The sequence below is a fragment of the Microcebus murinus genome, chromosome 6, assembly GCF_040939455.1.
Source record: "Microcebus murinus isolate Inina chromosome 6, M.murinus_Inina_mat1.0, whole genome shotgun sequence".
Lineage (NCBI taxonomy): Eukaryota > Metazoa > Chordata > Mammalia > Primates > Cheirogaleidae > Microcebus > Microcebus murinus.
In genome coordinates, this window is record NC_134109.1 from 15,377,126 (window position 1) to 15,389,636 (window position 12,511).

General features: G+C 35.2%; 1 protein-coding gene across 3 annotated transcripts in view; it reads left to right on the forward strand.

Annotated features, from left to right (window-relative positions):
- EML5 (EMAP like 5) overlaps positions 1–12,511 on the forward strand; it is a 149,560-nt gene that overhangs the window by 55,046 nt on the left and 82,003 nt on the right. For all 3 annotated transcript variants that reach the window (XR_012919686.1, XM_012773990.3, XM_076003788.1), the window contains exons 10-16: positions 48–260; positions 2,463–2,630; positions 3,389–3,495; positions 4,000–4,118; positions 5,649–5,835; positions 10,752–10,857; positions 12,286–12,379. Coding sequence is in view for 2 of the 3 variants with exons in the window: in XM_012773990.3 (XP_012629444.1) it covers positions 48–260; positions 2,463–2,630; positions 3,389–3,495; positions 4,000–4,118; positions 5,649–5,835; positions 10,752–10,857; positions 12,286–12,379 (994 nt within the window). In the remaining variant the exon portion in view is untranslated. The remainder of the gene's footprint in view (positions 1–47; positions 261–2,462; positions 2,631–3,388; positions 3,496–3,999; positions 4,119–5,648; positions 5,836–10,751; positions 10,858–12,285; positions 12,380–12,511) is intronic.

Below are 12,511 nucleotides of genomic sequence, written 5' to 3' on the forward strand. Positions count from 1 at the left end.
AATCAAATGAAGTAAGTTCTTAAATTAAGACTCTCATTTATTTTTAGGAGGAAAAGAAGTGACAAGTACAGAAGAAATAAAAGGTGTTCATTGGGCTTCATGGACATGTGTTTCGGGCCTTGAAGTAAATGGAATTTGGCCCAAGTATTCAGATATTAATGATATAAATTCGGTAGATGGAAATTACATTGGCCAAGTTTTAGTTACAGCTGATGACTATGGAATTGTAAAATTATTCCGATACCCATGTTTAAGAAAAGGTATCTTTTCTTTCAAAATATTAAGTAACCTTTCTCTTGTGTTCTTAGTTTACATTTGTCTAAATACTAATGAGGTGACCATATTTTCAAATATTCTTTGGTCTTCTGCATTTCCTCTTCTATCAAACACAGATTCATATCTCCTTCCTATTGAATTGTTTCTTTTTTTTGTCTGTTGGAGTTATTTTATATACTCCAGTGATACAAGTGCTATATAATTTTTATGGATTAAAAATGTCTTTTCCTAGTTTATGGCTTGTCTTTTTATTTTCTAATGATGGCTTTTGTGGGGTTCTTAATTTCAGTGTAGTGAAATATGTCTTTTTTAATGGATAGTGCCATTTTGTATCTTAAGAAATTCATTTTACTAAGATCAGAAAGATATTCCCATATATTTATATATTCCCATATCTAGAAATTTTAAGGTCATTAAGACATAGTTGAATGGAAAAAAGTCTTTTGTCATATTGCTACAATTTATTGAAGATATTTAGCTCATTTTAGCTTTGTGTGAAAATACACATTACAACAAATTAGGCTCGTTACAGTGACTCACATCTATAATTCTAGACTTTGGGAGGCTGAGGCAGGAGGATCGCTTGAGGCCAGGAGCTTGAGACCAGCCTGGTTAAGAGTGAGACCCTGTCTCTACAAAAATAGAAAAATTAACCAAGTATGGTGGCGTGCACCTGTAATCCCAGTTACTTGGAAGGCTGAGGTGAGAGGATCATTTGAGTCCCAGAGTTTGAGGTTATAGTGAGTTATGATGGCACCACTGCACTCTAGCCTAGGCAACAGAATGAGACCGTGTCTCAAAAAAAAAGAAAAGATATGGGATCATTGAAACATAAATATTTTAGTATATTTATTTATCCCCACCAAGAATTTTCATCCTCTTTTAAATTAGGAAAGCTTCTATGACCATTACAGCTTGCCTTTATAAATCTTTTCTATGAGATATTTGTCCTAATTGATAACCAGTGATCTTCCTACGTTGGCTCCCATAGTGCTGAGATAACAGGCATGAGCCACTGTGCCTGACCCATCACCCAGATTTTTAAAAATTTAACCACAAAGTTAAACAATCCCTTTATAGTTAGAGAAATCAAGTATATACCACCTTAGCCAAATGGTACAAATTAACATCTCTAGTGATAGAACTGACGGTGCTCTCTGAAGTGATATATCCAAAAGGATACAACATCGCCTATCCTAAAAGCACATCACCTGAATCTTATCCATCAGGCAAACCCAAATTGAATTATGTTCTACAAAATACCCGGATTTAAAAAATAGCTATAAAGGACATTGTTGGGACAACTGAGCATATTTGATTTCAATTCATATGGTATATTACATTGATTTATTTTTTGTGTTGAATCAATCTTGTATTCCTGGCATAAATCCCATTTGGTTATGGGTTTTTTTGTTTTGATTTTTTTGGAGACAGGGTCTCTCTTTGTCACCCCGTCTAGAGAGCAGTGACATCATCACAGCTCACTGCAATTTCAAACTCCTGGGCTCAAGTGATCCTCCTACCTCAGCCTCCCAAGTAGCTAGGACTATAGACCTGTACCACCATGCCCAGCTAACCTTTTGATTTTTAATAGAGATGGGGTCTCGCTCTTGCTCAAGTTGGTCTCAAACGCCTGAGCTCAAGCGATCCTTCCACCTCAGTCTCCCAGAGTGCCAGGATTACAGGTGTGAGCCACCGCACCTGGCCCAAATTGGTTATGTTATATAATCCTTTTTATGTGTTGCTGGATTTGGTTTGCTATTATTTTGTTGATGTCTTAAGTTTTTAAAGGATCCTCTGGCTGCTTGGGTTGAGAATAGTGGGGATAGGGGTGCAGTAGACAAGTCTTTTGAATTTCACTTAAGGCCAAAGTCCTCAGGCCAACGCATTAAAAAATGTCTTAATATGAAAACACGTGATCCCCAGGCTTTTCTCAAAGCAGTATGATAATGCTTCACAGCCCTTTGGTTCCTACCAAATTATATTGTAAATCAGTAGAGGAAATATTTGCATTCTTTGACATAGATTTATTCGTTTATTGAATCAATGTTTGAAGCAGTATTTTTTCTGTTTGATTGTAATTGAGATAATAGGACAACACAATGGTTCATGTATAGAAATTGTTATTTGAAATGTTATTTTTGTGTGTTGGCATGTATCAGTTTACAGATATATTTTTGTTATAGGGGCTAAGTTTAGAAAATATATTGGCCATTCAGCTCATGTAACTAATGTCAGATGGTCACATGATTACCAGTGGGTTATTTCTATTGGTGGAGCAGATCACTCTGTCTTTCAGTGGAAATTTATTCCTGAAAGGAAACTAAAAGATGCTCTTCACATAGCACCTCAAGGTGAGTAATACACACTGCCTATACAATTTCTCATTAACTCTCCAATACCCTCAAATAACAATTTTATACTGTAGTACAATCAGGCCTTGTAAGTTAGCAGTATGGTTTGTTATTAGCAGAAATTTCAAATTAGAATATTATGTCTATATGTTTAAAGTCAGATGTCACAGAGTATGGAATACAGAGTACTTTTGGTTGCACTAATCTATCAAATGATTAATGAAGGAACAGTTATATTAGCAAAACAAAGCAGTGTATCCTCTGGGAGATGGGTATCTAGGTTTCATATGTGGTTTTTTAAACAAAGAAAAATTCTCTATTGTCAATTCATCTATTGTGTATAGTATTTTTAGGCTTTTTTTTTTTTTTTTGAGACAGAGTCTCTCTCCATTGCCCTGAGTAAAGTCAGGCAGAGCGAGACAGGGTCTCATTCTTGCTCAGGCTGGTTAAGCTATTTTTCATGCTAATTATAGGTTATATTCACTTATATTTGCACAGACATTTAAATTTGATGTAGCAGTCATTGGGGAGCTAGTGAAAGGATTTAAAGGAGCTATTGAGTTTGCAGTGAGTGTAGAGGAAGATAATCTGTAGTACAGTTTACTGACATCTGTGTCACTTGAATAGCTAATTTCATCTGATTGTTTTATGGCTTGTCTACATGCCAATTCACATAGCTCTTAATCATTAATTTTATAGTGCTATTTTGAAAATGAATCTTCTTTTAACAAGTAATGTTTCATTTTTAAAAATTACAGAAAGTCTGGCTGATTCCAATAGTGATGAATCAGATTCAGATTTGTCTGATGTTCCAGAATTGGATTCTGAAATTGAACAAGAGACACAGCTTACCTACCGTCGGCAGGTAATTTTCTATTATCACATCATTTTTCCCAGAAAAGTCAAATTTTTTATCTTGCTTCCTGTAAGTCACCTCTTATCTTTAGTGGCTTTAATTTCCCAAGCAATATATGACTATTTCAGTTTTCCCCTTTAAGTGTTAAAGCACAGTTATATAAAATGTTCCCTCATATTAAATGCTTAATGTATTACGTATCCCTGCATTGTTTGCCTATAGACTTTTTTCACAGCACTCAGATTTATTCCCTTAAAAATATTATCTTATAAAATGTAAAGATTTTCTATAATGCTAAATATGTATATTTTCAGTGTGATACATAGAGACTGTGAATGAATTAGTTTGTTCTTTCCAAGGAAGTAAATTTCATAAAGTACCTTCTCATTTAAGGCAATTGTTAAATCTGATCACCAGTAACCACAATGTCTGAAAGATATGTTAGGAGTAAATGAACACCTTCGTTTATATATGTTCTAAGAATATTTCTACTTATATGCATTTTTTTTAAAGGTTTACAAAGAAGATCTACCTCAGCTTAAAGAACAATGCAAAGAGAAACAAAAAAGTGCTACTTCTAAAAGAAGAGAGCGACCTCCAGGAAATAGTATTCGGTTACACTTCGTTCATGGGTATGAAATAACTATTTCTCATTTATGAGTTTGAATTTTGGTGTGCACTCTTACTAGCTGTGTGACTTCGAACAAGTCATTTAACTTCTCTGTGCCTCTGTGTTCCTGTCAGTAAAATGGAGATAATAGGACCTATCTCATAAGGTTCTGATGAGGAGTAAATAAGGCAATGTTAGTGGTGCCTTACAGCATTGTCTGGTACATCATAGGCACTAAGAAGTGTTTGTTATATAAAAAAATAAATGTTTATGAAAGTTTTATATTTATAGAAATGGACCTTTTTAAACAAATTAAAATAAGTAAAATTTCAGAGATAATCATCTCCCTTAAATATGTCTAATTTGGAATGATATTGTGACCTTCTTTACCTGAGCATTTTGGCCTTCTTATTTTATTTTATTTATTATTATTTTAATTTTTTGAGACAGAGTCTTACTCTGTCATCCAAGCTGGAGTGCAGTGGCATGATCATAGGTCACTGCAACCTCTAACTCCTAGGTTCAGGCAATCCTACTGCCTCAGCCTCCCCAGTAGCTGAGAGTACACTATGCCCAAATAATTTTTCTATTTTTTGCTCAGGCTGGTCTTGAACTCCTGGCCTCAAATGATCCTCCCACCTCAGTTTTCCAAAGTGCTGGGGTTACAGGCATGAGCCACCATGCTGGGCTGGCCTGGCTTTGTTATTTTCAGTACAATATAGTTTCTGGATTCTCTTACAACATCTGGCAATACAGGTCTCACATTTCAGCTTGGCAGGAACAGATTTTCTAATCCCACTCTTTCCTACTTCTCACCCAGCACTCATTTTCTTACCTAACTGATAATATTTTTCAAGAATTTGAAAAAAAATTCATTTATTAAAAGTATTTTTTCTCCAGTGTTAAAACAGGCAGTATTTCTGTGTAGTTGTGTTTAATGAATTGGATTTCTTTGAAGTACAGAGCAAGGTTGCTACAAGTGGAATTATATTGACCATTTTAAGATTTGACTACTTTTTCCTGGATGAGCTATTTTTAACTTATTGTTTAAACTTATTTTTGGAATATATATTATATGTTCATGGTTTAACAATGTGTATCAGAGGGTATAGTTTTAAAATCTTCCTCCCACCTCTGCCCTTCCAGCCATCATTTCCCCCCTTCATAGGTAATAACTATTACTTAGTTTCAGAAATATTTATGTATAATCACAAACTAATACAAATATATATTCTTTTCTATACCTTTTTACTTATAAAAAGCAGCTGTTTTGTAGTATATAAATTTAATATTATACTTATGGAAGTAGTAATATACTATACATTTCTGCACCTTGTTTTTTTTCACTCAATATTATAGCTTGGATTCAGCTATTTGTAATCAAAGTAGTTCATAGAAGTTTATGGTATATGGAATAGTAGTATTTTCTTTAATTGTTAGTATCTTGTGAAGCTGGGAATTGGATGACTAACCTAAAAGGTACTTCTCTATATTCTGTGTTGATCAGATAAAAGGCCAAAATTAATTATATATGATATGTTTGCTCTATTAGTTACAGAGGTTATGACTGCCGAAGTAATTTGTTTTACACTCAAATTGGTGAAATTGTGTACCATGTGGCTGCAGTGGGTGTCATTTATAATCGACAGCAGAACACGCAGCGTTTTTACCTGGGTCATGATGACGATATTCTCTGCCTGGCTATTCATCCTTTGAAAGACTATGTGGCAACAGGCCAGGTAGGCACCTTTGAAAGACTATGTGGCAATAAACTAGATAGGTTAGACATTTGTTTGAATTTAAAGTTAGGATAGACTTGCATCATCCTATATAGCTTCCCTGAAAGGAGAGCAAACTCTTCCCTTTTTTCTTTTTCTCTTCCTTCCTCCTTTTCTTTGTGCCTCCCCTTGCTCCTTCTCCCTTTCTCTCCTTCTCTCCCATGCCCTCCCTCCCTTTCTCTCCCTCCTTTCTTCCCTTCATTCCAAAAACATTCATCAAGCACATTCTATGTACCAGGAAATGTGCTGGGAATATAAAGATAAATAGAATATCCTCTTGCCATGGTGAAAACTCATATTCTGAGGAGGAAGACATAAATACAAGAAAAGTTGTGATATGGTATTTTAAGTGTAGATTGGGGTTTCTCAGCCTTAGCACTATTGATGTTTTAGGCCAGATAGCTCTTTGTTGTGGGAGGCTGACCTGTGTGCTATAGGATGTTTAGCCGCATTCCTGGCCTATACCCACTAGATGCCAATAACACCCACCCCCCTGAGTTGTGACAACCAAAATGTCCCCAGACAGTGCCAAATATCTTCTGGGAGGCAAAATCACCCTGCTTTTTAATGTATGTACAAAGTCTGATAGCAGTGTAATGAAGGACTGATTAATGGTGCCCGGTAGAATCAGGGAAACCCTCATAGAATGGATGACATTTGAGCTGAATAGTTTATCTGGCAGAGGGGGAAGTTATAGAAAGCTTTCTAAGTGTGTTATATCAAGTGTAAAAGTGGGCAAAAACAGTACAGCTTATTTGAAAAAATGTGAGTAGCCTACAGTGTGTAAATCTTAGAGTGCACTGTGGACATTAGTGGAAGAACTAATCAAAAGGGTAGTTAGAGGGCTCAGGAGCAACATTTACCTTTAGTTTATGTAAATGATTCTCTTAAAGCACAGTCAGTTATATACTCATGTGCTATGGCAAGGAATTTGAACATTATTCTAGTACTACTGGAATGAAGGCAGTGTAAAAAGTGGCCATTTACTACCCTGACCCTTGGATTTTAGGGAATTCAGGTCAGATTATATAAAATGTCAGTATGCCACAGAACATATCTGGATACCCAATAAGCCATAACTCCTGTGCTTCTGCTTTGGTTGCACAACAGCATTTCTGCTTTAGGCACTGTAGAGTCAAAGTTTTTCTCCCAAGTCACAGGCTCGCGCTGCCTCTTCTACTTCCCCCAGTGTTTTCCACTTCTTTCCTGTGTTATATTACAACCAACCAGTCTCATCTCTATAAAGTTTTAGACTTCTAAAATAAATTGGCCAGGCACGGTGGGTCACACACATACTCCTAGCACTCTATGAAGCTGAGGCGGGAGGATAGCTTGAGCTCAGGCGTTCGAGACCAGCCTGAGCAAGAGTGAGACCCCATCTCTACTAAAAGTAGAAAAAATTAGACATGAGTGATGGTGTACACCTGTAGTCCAAGCTACTCAGGGGTCTGAGGCAGGAGGATCACATGAGCCCAGGAGTTGGAGGTTGCTGTGAGCTGGGCTGACACCACAGCACTCTGTAGCCTCGACACTGACACAAGGGCACTTTTTAGCCCGGGCAACAGAGCGAGACTCTGTTTCAAAAAATTAATTATGTTAAAATTGTTCATACTGAAAAGTTCTTCTGAAACATCTTGAGTGTTTTGAAATTTAGATGAGAAATCTAAAGAGTATTTTGTCTTATATTTTTTGGAGAATAGAGTACAAAGAACCACCCATTCTCAGGAACTGTGATCTCAAGTGGAGATGAAGAACCTGAAAGAAACTTACTTGGCAACTTATTTATGTATTTCAACTTGAGTATCTTGACTAACTGAACCATAATTTGAAGATTTTGTTTATTTGGTTTTTTAAAATTTTTTTATTTTTTTATTTTGGCATATTATGGGGGTACACATTTTAAGGTTTCAATAAATGCTCTTTCCTCCCCTCCCCCAACAAGTCTGAGTTTCCAGCATGACCATCCCCCAGATGGTGCATGTCTCACTCATTATGTATGTATATACCCATCCCCCTCTCCCCTCCCACCTGCCCAGTACCCTATTACTGTAGTACCTATGTGTCCACTTAGGTGCTGCTCAGTCAGTACCAGTTTGCTGGTGAGTATATGTGGTGCTTGTTTTTCCATTCTTGGGATACTTCACTTAGTAGTATGGGTTCCAGCTCTAACCAGGAAAATATAAGATGTGCTATATCACCGTTGTTTCTTAGAGCTGAATAGTACTCCATGGTATACATATACCACATTTTATCAATCCATTCTTGGATTGATGGGCACTTGGGCTGTTTCCACAGCCTTGCAATTATGAATTGTGTTGCTATAAACATTCGAGTGCAGGTGTCTTTTTTGTAGAGTGTCATTGGATCATTTGGGTAGATGCCCAGCAATGGGATTGCTGGATCAAATGGTAGATTCACTTGTATTGCTTTAAGGTATCTCCATATTGCTTTCCACAGAGGTTGAACTAGTTTGCACTCCCACCAGCAGAAGATTTTGTTTAATTCAGCAAATATTTGTTGAGTGCCTGCTATTTGAAACCATTAAGTGTTGTGGGGGAACATAAAGGTAAATCAGACTGGCTGCCACTGCTCATAATCTAGTATAAGAGTTGGACAAATTACTGTGTGTATATGTAGTTTACTAAAAATTCATTAAAAATATGCTCATTTGGATGTCCTATGGGCAGCTTAGATTCAACATGTCTAAAATGGAGATAAAATGAAGATGACTCTTCCTTTCCAAACCTGTTTATCCTTATATGTTTCCTACTTAGAATATGGCACCATATTAATTTGATTACCTAAGCCTGGGAGTCAACCTTCTTGTTCTTCAGCCTCTATAGCCAGTCAGTCCTGGAGTTGCACTCATTCTTTGATCCAAATATATTTTGATTTTCTACCTTGACTATTCTTTGCTTCGGTTTTGTTTTATTTTTTAATTTTTCTATACCCCTACTGACTATCAGTGCTTTATAATTTCTGAACCATTGTTGTGGCCAATCAACTGTTTTCCTGCCTTAAGTTATTTCCCCCTTGTCCATTTTCTTGATCCACTAGTAATCTTTCTAAAAGACTTAAAATTCCTTAATGTTTATTAGTAGGTTTTAGGCTGTCTAAAGACACTGACATGCAATTCAAGGCATTTAACCTAGTCTAACTCTGCAACCTCGTTTTTATCTCTTACTATTTGCCTCCATGTAAACTATGTTCTTGCCTTCTGAGCTATTTATAATTTGTCCAACATGTGTAATGCTGTTTCACATCTCTTACTTAGTTCCCTTCTCTTGGAAAACTCTTCCCCTTCACTTCTAATTCAACCCTCCAACTTTATCTAATTCCTAGTCCATCTTTTAAGACTTAGGCTAAGTAACATATCTGAGAACTTTCCCAACCTCTCCCTCCTCCTCTTCATCACTGAGTGAGACCCCCTAAGTGTGCTTCAATAATACTTTGTACCTCAGCCAGCACTGAACATGATGTTCATATCCAAACTCTCCATTTATTAGCTGTGGACAAATTACCTAACCTTTCTCCTGTTTCCTCATCTTTTAAAGTAAGGATACAATTGGTGTCTCTCTTATAGAGTTGTTGTGATTATCAAATCAGTCAATCTTTGTGAGGTACTTAGAACAGTTTCTAGCATAGAAGTCAGTTCTCAGTGAATGTTAGTTGTCATCATCATCATCATTTCCAGATGATATGTCCAGTAGACAGTGGAAAATGTAAGTCGGGTTTAGAAGGAAAGGAATGATTAGGGAGTAGGATTTGGGAGTAGTTTGTTGATTTAACTATTGGAACTGTGAAAGTGAGATACTGCAGGGCAAAACTGCACAATAGTAAGACTATAGAATTAAAAAATAGAATCTTGGGAGAGGTTTGTAGTTAAGTGACAGGTGATGAAATTGTGAAGGAAACTCAGTAGTAAGTCAAGGAGACCAGAGAACCAGGAGAGAGTTGTACTGTAAAATCATCAAAAGTATCAAGTTCTATAGAAGTTAACATGAAAAGAGAACTTAGAAGTCACTGGTAATGTTTGGCTAAATAACTTCTGAATAACTTAGTGAAATATTGGCAGGTTGCGGTGGTTTGTTTTTGTTACATCTTTATATAAAAATCAATCTCAAAATTAAGTACAATTGATAGCTATATTATTTCAGGAATTTTCTTTATTTATAAAGATACTATATCTCTTTATGCTTAAAGAAAGTGATTACTTGAGTCTAGAAGAATAACTAAGAATTGACAGTGCATTAGTGAACATCATAAACCAATTTAAAAGACAAAGGACAGAGTGCTACAACAGTAAAATTGTCTTTTCAGGGTCTTGTTTACATGCTTGATGTTTTAAACCCCTCTGAATCTTTGTTTACACCATTATCCTAGTCTAGAATGTTCTTGCTTGCTAGCTTCTCTTTGTGAATAAGTCCTGTACTTTCTGAAGGCCCAGCTTTAGTACCTTTTCTTCCTAAAGTGTCTCTCCACAACCTTTTCATTCTCATTAAGCATATATTACCAGGTGTTCTTATTTAATTGAAAATGTCCTATTTTCCCATTGAGTTTGCAAAAGTTACCTATTTTAGTGCTCATTGTATCTAGCACAGAAACCCTGCCAATAATAGGTGCTCAGAAAGCATGTATTATCTGTATTGATAAGGTATAGGATAAATGTCACATAGTTCTAGAACATTCTTAGAAACCCTGAGCCTGGCCTCACTAGCTTTTGAACAAATGTAAGAAAAAAATATCAGTCCACATATATAGTCTGCTTTAAATATTTATAGCAAATAATCAAAGGCTGTAAATTCTCTTATTTCCTTTTAATAGACATAAAAATAAATAAATGTATGTAATGACTTTTATAATTCTTTCTATTTTAGGTAGGTAGGGATCCCTCAATTCACATTTGGGATACAGAGACCATTAAACCATTGTCGATATTAAAGGGCTGTCACCAATATGGTGTTTGTGCTGTTGATTTCTCAGGTAAGGCTGTTTGTTATCTCAATAAGAGTGATCAAAATGCAGAGGCAATAAGTAGCATTTTAATCTAAGTCAGTGTCACCTAAACTTGTAATTTAGCTGTGACTTTCATAGTTTTTATCAAGTATTCATAATAAGTTATATCTTAATCAAACACAACTATGAAAATGTGGATTTGCCAGCTAATTTATAATATAATGATTATAATTTTATATCCATTAAAATATGTTTCTATTAAAATAAAACATGTTTGTCTACATAACACCTAAAATCATTTCAGTTGCTGTAAGTGGTACATATAATATCTCCCACTTTGGGCAAATGCTGATCTTATTTAATGTTTTATAGCCACAGAGTAAACTTTGAAAATGTTTAGGGTAAAAGGCTAAGAAAGAAAGAGTTGAGAACTGCAATACTTGTCTTACACATTTCTATAAAGTGACAGTTTTAAGCTGTCTTTTAAAAATAATTTTACATCATATTATCACTTTGCTATATGTTTAAAAGTTTAGCAACTACAGATAGATCCACACCGAAAGCTAGAGTGTGGATAATGAAGAAGGAGAAAATACCATTACTAGAGAATTATGTATTAAGAAACAGTAAATTAGTGCTTTTTGCTGCTGTGACTGAAGTGATACATTATCCATAGTGGAGCCTGGGGGGAAACATATATACATATTCAAGGATTTGCTAACAGTCAAGAAACAAGGAAAGAAATTGCAAACTAAGTGGGTCGACAAGAAAAATACCATTGGAGGAACTTATTTAGGTTTGCAAAAAGTGTGGAAATATAGAAAACATTTTCTTTTAGTCTGAGCCTTTACAACCCATAAACATGCACACCCATCAGCATGTCTCATTAGTCATTTGTCTCCATGATTTGTCTAATGTATTCATTGTGTTGCTTGATAGTAACTAAAATAATTGGCCTTCAGTAAAAGCAGTCACATTTATAGCAACCTGTTGTTATAACCTACATGTTTTTCATTTAATTAACTTTTAATAATCACTCAGTTCTTATATCACAATAGAGTTCTTATGGTAAATTTTATTGAAGTAAATCTTTTAAGTTCCCTCCTTTTTTAGTTTTCTTTTCCTTCTAGTTTTTTAATCTCTTTTTTTTGCTTTTCTTATCTCCTTCCCTTCCCCCATCCCAGTCTGATAGATACATAAGGTAAATGAGGTCAGGTGAGATGACAACAGATATGTTTAGAGGATTTGAGAAACTTTTATTTCCCCTCCTTATAAATTCTAGTTCTTTTTATAGCCTGTTATGATAAATGTTATGTAAATGTTAGTATGCATGCCTAACATTTAACATTATCTTATCAAATTTTAAATATACTGCGTGGGTTTAGAATATATAATGAATGTTTTTCATCTTCCAAATGTTAATGGTCATTATATCTCTCTGATCAATTTTCATAGCGGATGGGAAACGTTTGGCTTCAGTTGGAATAGATGATAGCCACACTGTTGTGCTGTGGGACTGGAAGAAAGGAGAGAAACTTTCAATAGCAAGGTAGGGAAAAAACTTGATATCACATTAGCAAAATGCTGGAATTACTTTGTATTTAAAAATTTTTAAATTAAAACAATTTTGAAATTAAGCTAATATTAACTTTTTATTGCTGCCATCTTTATTACCATTGAA